The sequence below is a fragment of the Mandrillus leucophaeus genome, unplaced genomic scaffold, assembly GCF_000951045.1.
Source record: "Mandrillus leucophaeus isolate KB7577 unplaced genomic scaffold, Mleu.le_1.0 Scaffold166, whole genome shotgun sequence".
Lineage (NCBI taxonomy): Eukaryota > Metazoa > Chordata > Mammalia > Primates > Cercopithecidae > Mandrillus > Mandrillus leucophaeus.
Genome location: NW_012101654.1, coordinates 2,195,082 through 2,214,663, shown reverse-complemented (window position 1 = coordinate 2,214,663; position 19,582 = coordinate 2,195,082). Strand labels below are relative to the sequence as shown.

Here is a 19,582-nt window from a genome sequence, read left to right as displayed (position 1 = left end):
GTGACCTCAGCAGGTGTGCATCTTGCTGTGACCTCAGCAGGTGTGCATTTCTCACTACAGTTGTGGCCTTGAGTAAGTCATCCAGCCTCATGGGCCTCAGTTTCTTCTTCTATAAAATGAGGGCATTTTTAACCACTTCTACCCTTGTATGATCAGAAATAAAGAAAAACGGTGCCTGTATATATACCCAGTAACATTCTAGATACAGTGTACCAAGAGATGGATGATAGTTAACAACAAGAAAAAAGTATTATTTTGAAAAGTGCCTATTTTGACATATTTTTATGCTTCTAAAAAAAAGCTTTTTTTAGAGCCCATTATTTGAAACAATAATGTTTCTATTATCTTTGAACTCTACATCTCAACATTGGGTTACTGATAAGTTACATCAATGCTTCTTGTGGCAAGGCTTTAGCATCTGATAAATAAATAATGAAGGCGGCTAATGCAAACACTCCATACGTGGAAACCTTGAAATGGATGCACCTAGGTTTAACGGCAAGTTTGGGCTGTCTCCTCCACTCAAGGGCATATTGTTTTTAATGCAGTGCTAGAAAGATTGATCTAGTGCCTACTGTGACCCACACACTAGTACCAGAGGCACAGGAGACAACAATCAATAAGACAGGGTTCTGGGCTCTGTGAGTGCACAGGCCAGGGGATGAGAAAGGCGCACACAGCTGAAGAGGGAACCCGGCCTTCGCTGGTGAGAGGCAGAGCCAAAGGAAGAAAGCAGGACCTGGGGGAACGCTGCAGGGTTACTGCCAGGGGCATCCGGAAGGCGTCCGCTGTTTGCATTTCACAGATTCGTGGCTGGAATGGGGCAGGAGTTCTGAGCAAAAGGCACAGCAGGGTGAACACAAGAGTACGAGGCATCCTGACATCCATGGGCAGCAGCGAGGGACTCAGGGAACTGGGGTACAGAGTAGTGTTTTCCAAGTTGCAGGTTGTGTGTCATGAAATCAAGTTGGTGGGTCAAGAAGCATCATTTAAGTGAAATATTCTAGAATAAACAATAGAGTAGAATAGAATAGAGTTCACTACACGTGGTCAGAATAAGTACTGTTTCATGAAATTTTCCTTTCTCTGTGTGTGTGTGTCCTGGATCTCCATGATGTGTTGCTGGATGTAGAGGGTGCAGGTCACCCTTTAAAAGTTTGAAGGTCACTGTTTGGGGGTATAGGGTGCAGCAGGGGCTATCCAGTCATCAACCCCACTGCTGCCTTCCCAGGAACAGAGCACAGTGCTGGGAGCAGCTCTCAAGATGAAGGTGACAGCAGCCTTTCTCACACGGGGAGAGGACCATTCAAGAGGGTCACCAAAAAAGGCCTGCAGAGCCGTGGCTAGTGGTGTGGCTCTATCCCTCTATCCCACTGTCTGCGAGTGGGACCTCCACTGAGCTGCCCAAGGGCGGACCACACCATGGTCTAGGGAGGCAGCAAGGAAGGGGCAAGAAAAAAATGAAAAAAAGTTCAGCTTCAATGAATTTATTCAGAATTTTGCAATTGGGAAAAGTTAAATGTTATGGTTCACAGTGTATTTCAGTATATAAATTACACGTGGTGATGGAGAAGGAGGTTACCATATACTTCTCAGTGTTGATGGCTTTTGAAAGGTTTTAATCCAATCCCGATGGTGACAACACGAATGGTTCTGCGTAAAACTCTCCTTGCCCCAAATGTCATCCTCCCTGCCCCCTTTCAAAGTAATCTGACCAGTGTTTGCCACAGACCCACCTGGGACCTGCACCTGCAGAAAGTGCCGTGTGGGGCATCAGGATCAGGGACACTCCACAGCCTGGTCTGTGGAAAGGGGCCATGGAGAATGGTGAGATCACGCCCCGTCTCCTGATAGTTGCAATGTGCAAAGGAATGTGTGCCTGGGAGAGCCCTTGCCGGGGTCAGGCCTGGCCCGGCAGGGAAGCCGCTCCAGTGGTGGGAAGTCCACCAAGATGAGGGATCCTGGTTCCAGAGCTTTCTTCTTCATGAACTCGTCAACCTTCTAGGAGTTCTGTATTCTTCATATAAGTGACAATAACAACAACTGTTTTTGTACCTTTGAAACCAGACTATTATGAGGGGAAAGGCACAAATTATGAGAAGAGACCCAAGCCCGTTTGAAGACAGGGCATATATACACAACTACAGATGACAGATGAGGCAAACACTTTTATTTCTTATCCCATGGCATGTGCTTATTCGAAGACTTACAAAATATCAACTTTGGCCCTGGCAACAGACAACGGCACCCGGATCTACCCAGCACTGTGCTGTCTTACAGGTATCGTATCTCTAACGCACGCTACTTATGCATGCAATCATACTCAGTAAATATTTCTTGACTCAAGAGACCAAGAAATACTAACAAAAGAAGAGTGAAACATTTATGAAGATATGGGAAAAACAGTTGGAAAAGATAAGTGGCCTGAAAGAAATGGAAATGAGACTCTGTTCTGAAGGGGTGCTTTGATCCAGCCCCCTAACTGCTGCTAATCAGGAAAGCAAGGTCTGACAACCTGCCTGGAAAATAGTCATGCAGGTAGGTCCCCTCTGGAAAACTGCAGAGCTTCGTAAACGTCTTAATTATTTTGATCCATGTATACAACCAGACATTTCAAGTAAACCCATTTTTCTTTGGAGACTGAGTTAACCTAACTGTGGATGCTGAGGAAATGAGCAAGCTAAATCCCCACTTAAATGTTTACTGTCAGACACACAGAGCTTTTTCTCTTCTTTTGTACCAGTCAGTGGAGACGCAATGAGCCATCGTTTCAGAGGAGTCATTATAACAACAGAATTCCTTTCTCTAAGCAAAAAATGGAGAATAAGTAAGAACGGCAAAATGTATTACAAAATAAGAAACATTTTAATTTGATACAATTGTGTTCCTATAAAACATCTCTACAGTCCTCCTGGCCCAGAAGAAGGAGTACTTATTCAAGCTGTTTCTGGAGCAACAGTAATTATTCCCATTATTCTGTCTTGGTGGGGGCAGCAGGACACTCATGTACTTTAAAATCTTCTTTGGAGGAGACAGGACTATCCCACACTGAGAAGGAAATTGAGTTAGATGTCAGATTCAGCCTGGCCTCCAGCCTCCGCTTCCCTTTCTTCCCCCCAGATGAAGGACGGCTCAGCAGGCCCTCAATTTAGCCCCATAGGGGATGGAGCAGCAACTGCCCCAGCTGGCATTAGAGACTCTTCCCCCTGCCGACAGGCCGCCCCTCCATCCTGACATGACGCCAGTGGAAGTAACCACATCCCTGCCCTGACCCTGCCAGGTTCCCTCGAGGACTGCAGCCTGGCCTGGCGCTTTAGGGTCCACCCAGCCTGCTGGGCAAAAGCTTCTAGCGGTCCATCAGACTTGGGACAGGGACCCTGCTCCCTAGGGACACACGTCCCTGTTTCCACACTCTACCGAATCCAGTCACTGTCCACTCTGTCTCCTCTGCCCCAGTCTCTGCCTACCTGGGGCCATCTGGGGAGCTGTGAGGCTGGGGCACTGGGGAGCTGGGGGCTGGGGAGCTGGGGAGCTGGGGAGCTGGGGAGCTGGTGGGGCTGGGGAGCTAACCCCATGCTGCCTGCCAGGCTGGACTCCCTCTCTCTCCCCTGGCAGTTGGGTTTGTCTCCCCAAAGCCTGTGTCTCTGCACTGGATGGCAGACCCATCTGCAAAAGGCAAGTGTCATTAACCATAATAGACACTGTGGTCAGCCAGACAAATAATCCCCTCCTACCTCCTACTGTCTCGGGACTGCCCCCCTCAGAGGGATGCAGAAAAGTCTTCAGAAGTTCAAGTCCAGCTTCGTACAGGGAACAATAAGAATCTGGGTGTGGAAGGGAGAATAACGTTCCCCCAAAAACATCCACATGCTAATCCCCAGAACCTGTGAACACATTACCTTACAGTACCAAAGGGAATCTGCAGCTGTGATACATTAAGGGCCTTGAGCTGAAATTCCCGGGTCATCCAGGTGGGCCCAGAGCAATCCCATGGGTTCTTAAAAGCAGAAAGCCCTTCCTGGCTGCACGCAGAGGGGCGTGTGATGATGGAAGGAAGACACGGAGCCTTGCTGGCTTTGAGGATGGAGGGAGGGGGCTGCAAGATAGCTCCAGAAGCCGAAAAAGGCAAGGAAAGAGAATTTCCCCTACAGCTGTCAGAAGGAACACAGCCCTGCTGACACCCTGATTGTAGCCCAGGAAGAGCAGGATTAGACTAGACTTCTGATGTACAGACTGTAAGATAATCAATCTGTGTTGTTTCAAGCCACTCAGTTTGTAACAATTCATTACAGCAGCAAAAGAAAACTAATTCTGGGGGAAGAGAGAATGGGCAGTAAGGAGAACGACTCTCCATTTATTTCCAAACTTAAGTCTCCCCCTTTACGCTTGACTGGGGCTCCCATTCAGGGAAACCTGAGATCTTTCTTGACAATACCAACTACGGTCCACAAATCCACACAACCTTCCAAAATCAACAATTTCACATAAGACTCAAGAATAATCTTTATCTCAGGTTCAAGGGGATGACATTGTCCTGGTAGATCATTCCTTGTCTCACCATCCGAAGCCAAGAGGCAGAAAACTTAGATAGAAATAAGTGGAACTCTACTTCATTGCCACTTCAACTTCTAAATTAAAAAATAGAATGTTAGTAGTTTCCTAGCTCAATAAAGGCATACAGCTTAAAAGCAATGCTTCCTACCTTTATTTTTTTGAGCCAAAGAAGAAATACAGTTTCTATATAAAACACTGTTAATCCTAAGTAGTAATTTTATGATGGGAAGAGTGGGCTTCTCCAACATTCAGTATCTAGCTACCTTTAAGCAGACAAGAGCATACCTCTTGAAATATCTGTGCAAAATATGCTTATAGCTAATAGAATAAGAACACAAACACAAACTCAGTGTGTTTCCTAAATAGAGCCATCATCACCGTTTGACTGTGTATGTTAGGGCCATGCTGAAATTTAATTTGAATGGGTTTCAATCTTAAAGAGAGGCAGGAAAATCTGTACCAAGTTTGTAAGTGTGAGATAATTTAAGTAAAGAATTCTTCTTCCTGCTTAAAAAGACAAATAGACCATATATAGCTGCAGAATTTAACTTGACTTTGGATTTTATGTTCAAAAATGCCCTTATCTGCCATCAAGAATGTGAGTATGGGAAACTCATGGCATTAAAAGACCCCTAAATAGGAGCATTCAAGATGATAAATTGCTTTGATTATATAAATCTGAGGCTTGCTGGAAAGATCAGCTTGCTAGGAGTCATTACTTGCCTAGCTGTCCCCTTGTGGGACAGCAAGGCTCTGCAGACCACAAGGCCACCATAGGCTATTTCTGGAAAGGCCTTGGTGTGTCAACAGCATGGCAGGCAGGTGAAACAGGCCCCTGGCCTTCTCACTAACCCAGAGAGGGGTGAACATCCTGGTACATGACAGTGTCAAAAAGATGTCCCTAAGAGAGCTGTGTTTCTATGTCTAGAGGGAGACAGGGAGGTCTACTCTAATGGTATGTTAGCTCCAGCTATAAAGGGGCAAGGAGGTAAAGGCAAAAACAGACCTACATCAACAGGACTGCTATACGCTGAGATCTTAGGGAACAGAGACTCTCATCTGTTGCTCTTAATAAATTATGAGAAAAATAGAAAGGCCTCAAGTACTGATTTTATACAGTTTTGCACACATTTAGTTTCCCAATAGGTGTATGAGTATATCACTATATATGTAACAGACACAGTATAGTAAGAAACTTGGGATTTTTTTTATTTATTTTATTTTATTTTATTTTATTTATTTATTTTTTTTACAGAGTCTTGCTCTGTCACCAGGCTGGAGTGCAGCGGTGTAATCTCGGCTCACTGAAACCTCCACCTCCTGGGTTCAAGTGATTCCCCTGCCTCAGCCTCCCAAGTATCTGGGAATACAGGCACGTGCCACCATGTCCAGCTAACTTTTTGTATTTTAGTAGAGACGGGGTTTCACCATGTTGGCCAGGATGGTCTCAATCTTCTGACCTCGTGATCTGCCGGCCTCAGCCTCCCAAAGTGCTGGGATTACAGGCATGAGTTACCACGCCCGGTGGAACTTGGGATTTTTAAGGCCAGAGTGAAGGAATAATACAGACAGAGAGGCTAGGTGTGGTGGCTCACACCTGTAATCCCAGCACTTTGGGAGGCCGAGGTGGGAGGATCACTTGAGCTCAGGAATTCAAGACCAGCCTAGGCAACATAGTGAGACCCCATCTCTACTAAAAAAAAAAAAAAAAAATTAGCTAGGTGTGGTGGTATATGCCTGTAGTTCCAGCTACTCCAGAGGCTGAGATGGGAGGATTGCTTGAGCCCAGCATGTCAAGGCCGTGGTAAGCTATGATCATGCCACTACATTCTAGCCTTGGTAACAGAGCAAGACCTTATCTCAAAAAAAATAAACAAATAAAAAGAAAAATAGAGACAGGGAGTGAGGAAGAAAGCTGGCAACACCATCCAGGCGTGGGGTGGTGAAGGCCTAAACTGTCAGTACTCACTACTTTCCCACCAGGGCACATGAGATGAAGGGCAGCTTCTGCCAAGCAAGTGCTGGGACTGGGCAAAATCATGGGTGCATGAATTGGTCGCAACCCCTGTCTCTCCTGCTCAAAGCAGCATTCTGGAATGGAAGGGAGTGGGAAGAGCTGACCCTGGATTTACCATTTATTTTTTAAATTCTCAAACTTCAGCACTGTAACTTCAGTGTTGTTGGTCATACATGAATCACTGCATGCCCTAAACCAGTCCCAACACTTCATTTGAAACATTGTGGCAGTTCAGTTTTCTAGTTACTGTGGCTGTATAATAAAGTGTCCCAAGATATAGTGAGTTAAAGCAACGATGATGTTATTTTGTTCATCACTGTACAATTTAGGCAGAGCTCAGCAGGAACTCTTCATATCTGCTCCATTTGGCTTTCACTGGGATGACTCAAAAAAGTGGGAGTGGGGTGGGGTCATGGAGGTGGGGGATTCAAATTATGTGAAGGTTCATTTACTCAGCTGGGGTTCCACTGTCACCTCTATTGCTATGTGGTCTAAACCCCTCTACACGGCCTCTGTATGACAGAGGTGTCCAGGGAGCTAGACTTCTTGTGTGGCAGCTCAGGGCTCCAAAGGTGCATGTCCCAAGTGACAGAGAGAGAGAGAGAGAGAGAGAGAGAGAGGCAGGTGGAAACCTTGCCATGTTTTCTAACCTCGCCTTGGAAATCACACCGCATCATTTCTGCCACATTCTGTCCTTCATATGTGGGCTGGCCCATATTCCAGAGGAGAGGAATCAGACTCCACCTATTTATGGGAAAACTGTCAAAGAATCTGTGAAATGATTGTGAACCAGAACCTTAAGTATAGACACAGAGAGGAAGAATGCAGTTTAAGAGACACGGAAGGAAAGGAGGCGCAGAGCCTGATGGCTACCGGTAGGCGGGAAGGGTGGAAGTGAGAATGTTCCCAGGCCACAGTTCTGCAACCCAGGAAATGTTCTTTCCTGAGAGCGGTGGGGCCCTGAGACTCTCTATTGAGAAGAAACTGCAGGCCATTCAGCTTTCAATGACTTGCTTTCTGGAAATCAGAGGACACCTCAGCAAAGATCTCTACAGGCAAGAGGAAATGCCAGGTCGGGGGCAGGTGCTTTAAGCAGGGGACAGAGACACAGAGATGAAGGTCACATTTGAAAAGGCCAGAGCAACCACCATGACCGTGCAAACTTGCTTAGGAAAGTAAGACAGGCCGGAGAAAGAGGAACAAAGTTAATTAAAAGCAAGCAAGAAAGAAGAGATACGTGATGCAGGGGAAAAGGAAATTAACTAAAGGTAAGTGGGAGAGGAACATCCTAGAAGTTACAGAAAAAGTTTCAAAGAAAGAAAAAGTAGTCACAGTATCTCATACCACGAGAGATGGTACACTTACGAGAGATCTTATGAGAGAAAGGGAAAAGTGAAAACTGAGAAAAATACCAGATTATGTCAAGGAAGTAGCCAGGAACACACATTTTAGAGGCTTATTTTATTTCTATGATCAGTACAAGGAGGGCAATCATTTATCAGCAAGTAGAAGTAACATCTCAAATAGACTCTGGTATTTAGAGTTAAAATAAGCTGTTGCCTTGTATTCATGAGCCATGCCTGAAAACCACCAAAAGATAGCAGACTTATAGAGCTCAAATTCCTTCCCAAGTGGGTTAGATCGCCATTCCTCCACTGATAAGATTATCTCAGGGCAAGTCACAGGCAGGGCCGTTGGCTACACCCTCCTCTATCAGCTGCCTTGCTGTGCCCCGCCTCATTCCCATGGCTCTCAACAGCATGGAAGTCAGCAGTTTTTAAAATCTAGTTTGAAGATGTACAGAAATGATTATACTGCTGTTTTTAAATGGTGCACTAAAGTGTGCTTAAGTTGTTCTAAAATAGGCTGGGCGCGGTGGCTCACGTCTGTAATTCCAGCACTTTGAGAGGCAGAGGCAGGCGAATCACCTGAGGTCGGGAGTTCAAAACCAGCCTGACCAACATGGAGAAATCCCATCTCTGCTAAAAATACAAAATTAGCTGGGTGTGATGGTGCATGCCTATCACCCCAGCTACTCGAGAGGCTGAGGCAGGAGAATTGCTTGAACTCAGGAGGCAGAGGTTGCAGTGAGCTGAGATGGCACCACTCACTCCAGCCTGGGCAACAACAGCCTGGGTAACTCCATCTCAAAAAAAAATTTTTTAATTGTTATAAAATAAAAAAGTGCCATTGCAGTTGAAATCAAGTCTATGTCCAAAGTCTCTAGAAGAGGACAGGGAGGTCTACCCTAATGGTATGTTAGCTCCAGCTATGAAGGGAAAAGGAGGTAAAGGCAAAAACAGACCTAAATTAAAGATCATCTAACTTCTACAGATAGGAGGATTGGAGTCAAGGGGGATCAGCACACACACACACACACACACACACACACACACAAATCTTTCTCTTCATTCTGGGTCCAGTCGTGGCAGAGAAAACAATTTTTTTCTCTCAGGTAAGCACCAAAGACTAGAAAGTCTACAAGAGCAGAGGCCTGGCTGGTTCAATCAGAAACCCTTGCTGTCAAGGCTTCCAAAGAAAGCTGGCTACATGAGAAGTCCCCACACACACACAGGGGACTGTACACACATTAGGTATGAGATCAGAGAAGAGCTTCAAGGCACAAAATATCATAAGGGACAAAGAAAAGAAAAAAAAATTAGCTTTCTTTTAAAATCAAGAAAAATTGGCATCAAATTAAGCTAGGAGATGAAGATCTGTGATAAAGTACCTCACTCATCATAAGAATATACATTTCTATAAACCATGCTCTTAATTGTATACAACTTCAATGATCAGTTGATAGCTAGGACTTATCATTGTAATAAATATTTTAATATCACGTAAAAGCCAATGAATCCCATGCTAAGTTCTCTCTCACTTATCCAGGCCTAAGCATTTGGGTCTAGATGTCATAGTCACTGGCAGGACACATTTAAGAGGATCAAAATCTGTAAAACAGAGTCTTGCAGATTCTGCATTACATACAAAATGACGGCAAAGGCCAAGAATCAGTAAGAAGTCAAAGAAAGAAAGATTAAAAAGCATATGAGGAATAAACCGGGCATATTTACACAAATCAAATCCTACAGCAGTAAAAATGAATTACATATATATGCAACAACATAAATGAATCTGAGAAATACAGTATTAAGTTTTCAACAATCACAAGTTGAAAGTTGTGAGAGCAATCACTCCCACTCTAACAATGAGAACAAGCCAGATTAGCTACAAAAGCATAGTCTGAAAAAAATCTGTCAGGGAGCTTAGAATGCAAAGAAGCCTAAATGTGTCAAGTCCTTCCCAAGAGAAAAAAGGCCAACAGCTGCTTCCTTCCCCAGCAAAGCAGCAGGAAGAACAGGAATCCACCATAAACAGGAGTGAGGAGAAATCAGCTAAATTTTTAACCCACATTAATGGCCATATGTGGACTGCCATATGAATTATAATTCCAAGGAGGCCTAGCCACCAGCCACTCTTTCTTTACCAAATGATCTTTACCAAAAACACAACAAAACTACACCAAAGGCTTGGGGTAGGGCAGGAGACTAGAGAGACATCTTCTCTGAAGCCTACAGGACCTTGCTTCAGGGTATGGTATAAAGGGTCAGAATGTAAAAACTGAGAAAGTCACTCTGAGGTACTCCAGGCCTTCACTCAGACCACTGCAACAGCCCTCCAAAAGCTGCAGCACAGCAACTGTGCAGATTTCTTGAGGTACAGAAACTTGGTGCAAGACTGAACACAAAGACAACTTCCCAGTGACCCAAAAAGCCAGCAGTCAGGCTGAAAAACAGAAATCTCCCACTGTTTCGTAAGCTGCTCTTAGGCTGTAAAGCATTTAAAAACCTCCAGAGTTTTTCCAGGGCTCAGATCTCAAGCCCTGCTAAGGGGGAAGTCCTGATTCTGCCCTCAAAACATTTGAAGCCAGTGATAAAATGAATCTAACTGAAACTTCCCCAAGGCCCAAACCTGTTTCCATTACAAACTAGATTGACTCACGCACACTAGTGGCCTGAAAAAAATAATTTAACTTACTATAGACTTTATAATTCTCTTACATACAATGTCTGGCATGCAATAAAAAAATTACAAGCTTGAAGGAAGAAAGAAAATATAACCCATAATCAAGAGAAGAAACAGTCCAAAGAAACAGATTCAGAAATGATGTAGATGTTGGAATTATTAAAGGATGATTAATAAACATGTTAAAGGATCTAGCAGAAAATATTAACCCAACCATGAACAGATGGAGGATTTCAGCAGAATAATGGAGACTCCTTAAAAACTATTTTTTAAGTGTAGAAGTGCTCAAAATAAAAGAATAAGATATCAAAATTGACTTAACATAGAAATATTAAACTTGAAGACAACCTGACAGGAATTATCCAAACTAAAACACAAAGAGGAAAAGAAAATAATTGACAAAAACATGGAATAAAGCATCTAAAAAGCATGGGACTATATAAAATGATATCATATATAATTAAAGAGGTACTAAAGAAATATTTGAAAAAAGAATGAAAAAATTTCCCAAACTGATGAAAGATATCAATCCACAGATCCAAGAAGTTCAGCAAACCCCAAGTGGGATAAATGTACAGAAAACCATACATAGGCATGTTATCATATTCCAACCACTGAAAAAAAAGATAAAGAGAAAATCAGCTGGAGAAATATCACACATGACATATGGGGAGAAATGCTAAAAAAAATAACAACTAAGTTCTCATCAGAAACAAGAGATCAGAAGACAATGGGCTAATATCATCAAAGGTCTGATAGGAAAAAGACTATCAACCTAGAATTCTATATCTAGTAAAAATATGCTCTTAAAATTAAGGCAAAAATAAACTTTTTCAGAAAAAGCAAAAACCAAGATAATTTGTCACCAGCAGACTTGCATATAAGAAATGCTGAAAGTACTTTAAGCCAAAGGAAAGTGATATAATTAGAAGAAATGAAGAGTACCAGAAATGGTAAATACATGAGGATAAATATAAAAGTCCATTTAAAATTATCTCTATTTAATATATGTACATATGTATATATGTGTTATATCTTATACATGTATATATGTGTTTTAAAATATATTTATTTTACATAAATTTATTTTTATTTTAAATACTACTGATTGTTTAAAAATAATAACATTTACTGGCTTTATAGCATATATGGATGTAAAATATATGACAATGGGTACAAAGGGTGGAATGAGTAAGAGGAATTATAATGTTTTCTATTTCTTGCATTATTTGTGAATAATAATACTATTATTTGGAGATAGACTGTAATAGGTTAAAAATGCACATTGTAATCTCTTAAAACTAATAAAAATAGCACAAAGAAATGTAGCCTAAAATTTTGTTAAAGATAAAATGAAATACTAAAAATGTGCAATTCATCTAAAAGAAGTCAAAAGGTGGAAAAGAGAAACAAAATACACATTAGTTAAATAGAAAACAAATATCATGATGATAAACCCAACAATATTGGGACAAATGGCAAAATCTCAGTGTGGACTGTTGTATCCATGTTAGATTTCCTAAAACTGATACCATTACTGTATTTATGTGGGAACATCCTTTTTCTTAAAAATTACATGCAGAAGTATTTGGATGTAAAGGAACATAATATCTGCAACTTACTCTTCAACGGTCTGAGGGGGAAACTGTTAATAGCAAGATTGAGGGAGACAGGGAAAAAGACAGAAATAGTTGCAGAAATATGTTAACAATTGATGAATCTGAATGGAGAGTATACAGAGTTCTTTAGTCTTGCAACCTTTCTGGAAGTTTGAAATCATTTCAAAATAAAAGTTATGCCATCTGCAGAATTACATGGATTCATGAACAGACTGCCTTAAATCCTATGCTGTGATGCTATCTTATGTTAAATCCATATTAAATCAATGTTAGCATTTTTAAAAGACTACATATGGCATGATACCATATTTGTAAAGAAAAATAAACCAAACCAAACAACCTATTGTTTGGGAATACACACACTCAAAGTCTCTGAGAGAAGACAAAGCAAGGTGCTGATAATTACCAAGCTCAGACTGTGACGACCTCAAGGAGGGGCAGGTAGATGTGACTGGGCCAAGACAGAGGACCGAGTAGACTCAAAGCATTGGTGTTGATGAGCTTCTTGGGTTGGGTGGTAGTTTCATGGCTGCTCTTTACAGTATTTTACTTCAAAACTTGTAAGTGTTATATATCATCTTCTGTATCAATCTCACATTACATTTTTTAAAAGATGGAAATTGGGGAGGTAGAAGATCATCCAGTTTATAAAAATAAGTTTGAAATGGGACCAACCTTCATATTTAGTGATGAACTGAACAAAAGCATTAGGTTAGTCCCCAACGCTTATCTGAATCAACTGACATTTTATTAGATCCAAATTCCTGGATGTAACTAATTAAGTATCTATTGATCACCACTGTTTTTCACTTTCCTAACAACCTCAGCTATAAAATAACAAATGCACTTCCTTGCAACTTTTAATTTAAATTTTCTTGCTAAGACATAATAACTCTGCCATGAATAAATTATGTGCAACACTGTACTGAAAAAGAAAAAAAATCCAGGATATGCAGATATGGCCCATTAAATAATTAACCATCATTATCTTATTATAGGAACCTAGAGGAGTCCTTTCTGCACAATTTAGTATCACTTCCCACTAGCTAAAAGGGAACACAATAAAACATGTGTAGTCAATAGTATCCTTAAGAGTTTTATTAGATAAATTCAAGTGTCCAAAGTGAAGAGCCTATAAAATGAGAAATTATTCTAGGTGCTGGTGGTTGTTAGGTAACATTCAAATATATCCCAGAGTGCTTTATTTGCTTAAAGCATTTAGTTCAAAAATAAATACTAGAAAGAAGTCTTGGTTAGCCAAGATAACATCCCAGTGTTATCACTAGTTTTCTAAATAACTAAGAAAAGCTTTTCCTTCTGCTTTAATTAACACACTTAAATTCAGAAGAATTACATCAAATAATCAAAGTTTCTGAGGCAAATGTGTTCTACAAGACATTATTAATTATAAACTTTATTAATGTACAGAGCTTTACAAAACGCAAAAACTAAAGCACAAGAAAGGTATTTTCTGAAGTGTTTCAATATTACCATTACTTCATTAAACAGTAGATATTTACTGGGAGCTTGCTATTATAGACCAGGTACTATTCTAAGCCCTGGGGATACAGCAGTGAACAAGGCCAGTCCCTATCCTCAAGGAACTGACATGTGTTGATCACGTACACAAATGAATGGGTTAGTGCTTTCATGTCAATGGATCATAAGGTTTTGAAGTCACCTAAAGTTCTTGTGGAACCACAGTGGATTATAAATGTCCTTGGCTCCATGTACTATGTTCCTAGGAACTGTCCTGTGGTAAGGTCCTGAGGGTCATGTATTGTCTGTATCAACCCCATGGTGTTCTATGATGCACAGCATGGCCAGCACTTGGAAAAAACAGATGAGACCCTATGCAGATGTTTTCTGAGATGGTGGAGAGGTTGATGCAGTTCTGCATGGTCAGGGTGTGGTAAGAAAATATGGGGTCATTATATGTTATAAAGGCAGCACCCTCTACTAGAAAATAAAAGTTACCCGTCTATAACAGAGACGTTCTTGGAAATGACACTTTTATTTTCAGGGGAGAGCCCCAAGTTCCATCTTCAAAGCAAACATGATCCCAGTTCTACTGACTCCCCAATTATTCATCATTTGTTTCAGAGGAATTAGCTAAATGTAAAAAGAAGAAGGGAAGGAAGGAGGGAGGAAAAGAGAGAAAGAAAGGTTTTTTAAACAAAACATCAATAGACTTCTAGTGATGAGAAATTTGAGAATGTCCCCACATTCTCAAGTGTCTGAGCCCCAGGAACACGTCCAAACTTGTCTGTGGTGACAGTGTAGAATGGGGAGACCCAGTCAAGCCCCAGATCTAAGCAGACCTTCCTCACCTCATATGATGCTGCTGAAAACACAAACCTCACTCAACCTCCTAGTTTCCTTTCTTCCTTCTACCCCAGTAAGCAAGACTATGACAGTTTAATATTTCAGGACCAAAGACTTTTTATTTTAAAAATTATAACTATAAACAAAAGCAGGCTGTATGTGTGCATATGTCAGGGAGAAGAAGAAATTGTTAATGTTCACTGATCTTTTCAAATTCTACTTCTGGGAATGTGAGAATGACGACATTGCATAGACAGCCTTGATGAGACTCTTAATAGCTGCAAAGAGGGTGAGCTGTCTGGATAGCACTGCAGTCGACTCCCCACCTCCCCTAAACACAGCTATGAAATGCTGTCACTTCTCATCAGTACTCCACACGGTGCATAAAGACGCCAACAGACAAGCAGTCCCTCCTTGCTTGAGAAAGAGTACAGTATTGCATCTGGTTGCTTCTAGTAGCTTTCTGTACTGTCTTCACTGTTCTGGGATGGTGGCTTCAAATACAAAAATGAAATCCAGTCTGGATAAGGACAGGTCCCCAGACATCCCTGAAGGACTCCCATTCTGAATGGGTAACAGCAAAGCCACAGTTTCACAGAGGCTCCTTGGACTCACACAAAGGAGCTTATTTTATTTTTATATTTTTAAATTTTTATTTAAAAACTTAGAGATGGGGTCTCACTATGTTGCCCAGGCTGGTCTCGAACTCTTGGGCTCAAGTAATCCTCCTGCTTCAGCCTCCCAATGTGCTAGGATTAAAGGCATAAACCACTGTGCCCGGCCAGGTCTTTACTTTAATAGCAGACTGCACAGTTCTGAGTTTTTCACAGTCACAGTTGCTTATTAACCTACATGTTCCCTTCCTCAAAATGCTCTCAAAAAAAGGTGACCAGAGTCCTTGCGGGGGCTACTTCTAAGGTTTACTCTAACAATATGAACCATTTATTGAGCCCTTGCTATGTACCAAACACTGGTACACAGTATAGCATATACGGTACTATATATACTATACCGTATACTATGCAGAGTATACGTTCTCCATTTAATCTTCCCATCATTTAAAGGTAGATTATTATTAATCGCAGTTTACAGACTGGGAAACTAAGGCTTAAAAAAGACCAATCATTTGCCCAGGGTTATACTGCTAGTAATAAGCTTAGGGTCTGTCCTTCCAAAATCCATGCCTTTAACCAGTACTCTAGACTTGAACGAGGAGCAGCACAATTAGTCAGAAACAGCACTGGCTTTGCAGCCAGAAGCCTTCCCACTAATTAGCTGTGCGACCCTAGGTGACTAACCTCACCAAGCCTCTGTCACTTCGTCTTAGATGTGGGAATAATCATTCCTACCCTGCCTTTCTCCAGGGGTTGAAGACTGTATCAATACCTGTTGCTGAGTTCTAGTAAGTTCATTTCTCTTGGACAAACTTTCTTGTCCATCTGTTCAAGATCAGGAATGAGAGCTGGGATGAGAGAAGAATTGCAGACAAGGGAGGGCTAAAACTAAATGACTAAGTTATTCGTTCTTCTTGTCACACATTTTATTTGCTTTTGTGTAACTGGCGAAACACAATTCTAATGTTTGACAATGAATTTTACTAACATTAAAAGCTATCTAGACATGATAGCCAGGTGTGGTGGTTCACGCCTATACTCAGCACTTTGGGAGGCCAAGGTAGGAGGATCACTTGAGCCCAGGAGTTTGAGACCAGCCTGAGCAACAGAGTGAGACCCCTATGTCTCTGCAAAAAATACAAAACTTGGCTGGGCGTGGTGGTGCACGCCTACAGTTCCAGTTACTAAGAAGACTGAGAAGAGAAAATCGTTTGAGCCTGGGAGGCCGAGGCTACAGTGAGCCATGATTGTGCCACTGCACTCCAGCCTGGACAACACAGTGAGACTCTGTCTCCAATAAAAAACTATCTGGACCTGATGGTCAGATTCAGTGGTTTACACCTATAATCCCAGAACTTTGGGAGGCCAAGGCAGGAGGATCACTTGAAGCCAGAAGTTCAAGACCAGCCTGGGGAATATAGGCAGACTCCATCTCTATAAAAAATTAAAAATAAATTTTAAAAAAGCTATATAGACATGAAATTAAACAATCAAAATAGGGGACCACATAGTATGTGTTCAATAAATAACTAGAGGAAGGCAGGAGAAGGGCAGGCCAGGGGCAGGCAGTACTGGCATTTCTTCTGGATCTCGCTTAGGGATTGGCCTGTTGGTATTTTCTTTCTCTGCATGGGGTTAACTTGTTCTTTGGTCTCTAGCAAATTAATTTGGTCAAATTGGTTATTTAACTTAAGAATAAAGAACTTGAAAGCAATGCAGTGACAAATATTCTCAGCTAAACCATAATATTCTATAGCTTGAACAGCCTCTGATTTTTCTGAACAGAGGCATCATACTAGGATGGGCCTCTTGCTTTCTTGAAATGTCAAATTGCCTAGTTGAAGCAACACCCATGGAGACCAAACACACACACATATACACACATACACTCCCACAGAGCTGATATAAAAAAAGATGCTGCAAACAGTAGCTAATAAAATCCCAGCGCACACATTTATTCCTACAGTCATCAGTTAACACAACACTGACGCAGAGAAAGATCCCTAACAACCTGCTAGTGAGGACTTTTGGGAACTCTTGGAAAAATACACGCAGAGATCAAGAAACGAAAATGAATTTATGATGGTTTGGTTAGAAGCTACGTTTGAACGAACAAAATAAAAGATGTTAAGGAATAACTGGGGGAATCCCTAACCATACAGTGGGGATTTGGGTATATACAGAATATGAAATATTCATCACTCTCCGTGGAGCACACTTGTGGCTGGAGCTCTGCAACAGAACCACAAAATTAACCCATTTTCTCCACAGTTAAAATCGCTAAAAGAGCAAAAGTGCCGATTTGGATCTGTTCAAGATTTAAAAAAAAAAAAAAAAAAAACATTAGGAACACAGTGAATACTCTGCAACTAGAGGAGCACCTGTAACTGAATCTGCCATTAAAGAGATGGCATTTCTGTTAAACCACACGGCATCATGGCTCCAGTGCCGGTGTTTATCCTAACACATAACATAAACTTATGGGGAACCTCTGTGCCCCTTCTTCCAGTTTCCAGGGTCTGTAAGGACAAGAGGCTGCTCTCAGTGGGGGCCCATGGGAGCAACAGCAGCATAAGTAGAGTGAGTCTCCCTGCCACTCTGAATGACTGTTCACACCCTTCCCCTCCCGTCCACAGGTCCCCCACTGACTCTACTTACTAGTGTCAAACAGATACAGAACCTAAACATCAAAGGGGGACCCGGGGAAGTGCACACACCATCGGAAATGGGGGAGAGGAGTTGTGTGTGAGAACTGGGGAAGGGGAATTTGCTTAAATCTGACATCCTTCTCATTGCCTGGTCTAACTCAGTCCTGTTAAAACTGCTCATCAGAGCAGTGTCCAGATACAAAACATTTCTCCTGAGAGTCAGAGGGTTTTGAGTGACAAGTATTACATTGTCAAGAGATCATTCATTTCCAATTGAGACAGCATTTGGAAGAGCAAAAGCCCGGCACGAAATTAGAGCCTATTAATCCTACTCAGAAACAAAAGTAAATAAATTCAAAAGGTTTTAATTAAGCCTACCCAACAGGAGGAGGCGGAGACTGAAGGAGTATCATGCCCAATAAAACCCAGGATTTGGGAAGCCCAAAGAACTCCCTATAAATATATTGCTTTTTTTAAATTCTGGGGGGAAAAAAGTAACTCCACCTTTCATTGAACATAGGATACCAGAAATTACATAAGGAGTTGCATTCCAAATGTTGCATGCAAAGAGAGCAACTGAAATTGATTGGAATGCTTTATCTAATCACTGTTAATAAATAAGAAGACCTTTCATTAGTTGGCAGAAGGACAGTTGCTACTGGTCAATTTGATTTTCCTGAAAACGGTGAAGACTTGCATGCACTTTTCTTTTTCCCCAGATATAATCCCTAAAGTCCAGACTCTTTCTGGAATCAGAAGTTGTCATGTAGTGTCATCCTCTTCCTTAACAGACCTAAAGTCTCCTTTCACGTGTTCCCAAATTGTTTGTTTTGGACATTTTATTGCAACCTTTTTGAAAGTGAAGAGTTTAGAAACCTTATGGCAAATAAGAAATTGAGAATCCAGAGTGAGCATGTTAAGAGGCTGGAGAATGAAAGGATCTATCCAGGGCACACTAGGTAGCCGATACTTTGAAACCTGAAATAACCAAGATTCCTCAATTATTCGTCGAAGTTACATGGGAGATGTAGTCAACTGAGCGTAAGAAGATGCCCTATATGTTGTCAGCAAGGGGGGAAAAGTCAGTTCTATGTATCCCTGGCTTAGGAATCTATCGCACCCCACCTTCCCACGGCAGGCTACATCTGGGTTGATTTTCTGGGTTCCCAAACTCGATAGAGAGCGCCCCAGGGATAAAGGACCGGCGGCCCCACCTGCTGGGTCCCATCCGCCACCTGGAGCAGGAAGGCCTGGCCCCCCTTCCAAGTGGACCCCTTCCCTCCCTGCTCCCAGAAGCCCGGCCCAGAACGGCATTCTCTCTGGGGACCCAAAAGCAATCAGACATTTAAAAGAAAAAAGAGGGAGCCCGGGCTGGCATTATATAACAATTTACAGTAGATAAGGCTTCTAGAAAACGAAAGCAGCCCGAGGAGGGGCGGGGGACAGGGAACGCGAGGGGAGCGCGGCGTCGGGGGAGCGGCCGCCGCCACTTACTCGAAGGCGAAGAAGAGTCCGCTAGTGACCAGGATGAGGACGAGCGTCAGGTAGAAGACGCCCGTCTGCCGGGCCATCATGATCCTCCCGTTGCAGAAGAACTTGTTTCTTCCCGGGAACACCTCCCATTTCCTCCGGGCCGCGATTTTCTTCTTCTTGTGGGGCGACTCCATGGGGGAGGAGCTGTGGGTGCTGATCTGGCTGTACTCGCAGTCTTTCATGGGCCCGCCGCCGCCGGGAGGCATCCACGAGGGCAGCCGGCTGGGGGCGCACACCCCCAGGAGC

The 19,582-nt window shown here is 42.3% G+C and overlaps 1 protein-coding gene across 2 annotated transcripts in view; it reads right to left on the bottom strand.

Moving 5' to 3' along the window:
* Window positions 1-19,576, bottom strand: part of ZDHHC14 (zinc finger, DHHC-type containing 14) — a 312,219-nt gene extending 292,643 nt beyond the window's left edge. For both annotated transcript variants that reach the window (XM_011976423.1, XM_011976424.1), the window contains exon 1: window positions 19,298-19,576. In XM_011976423.1, coding sequence (XP_011831813.1) covers window positions 19,298-19,542 — 245 coding nt within the window. In that variant the 5' untranslated portion in view covers window positions 19,543-19,576. The remainder of the gene's footprint in view (window positions 1-19,297) is intronic.
* Between the last annotated feature and the right edge of the window lie 6 nt (window positions 19,577-19,582).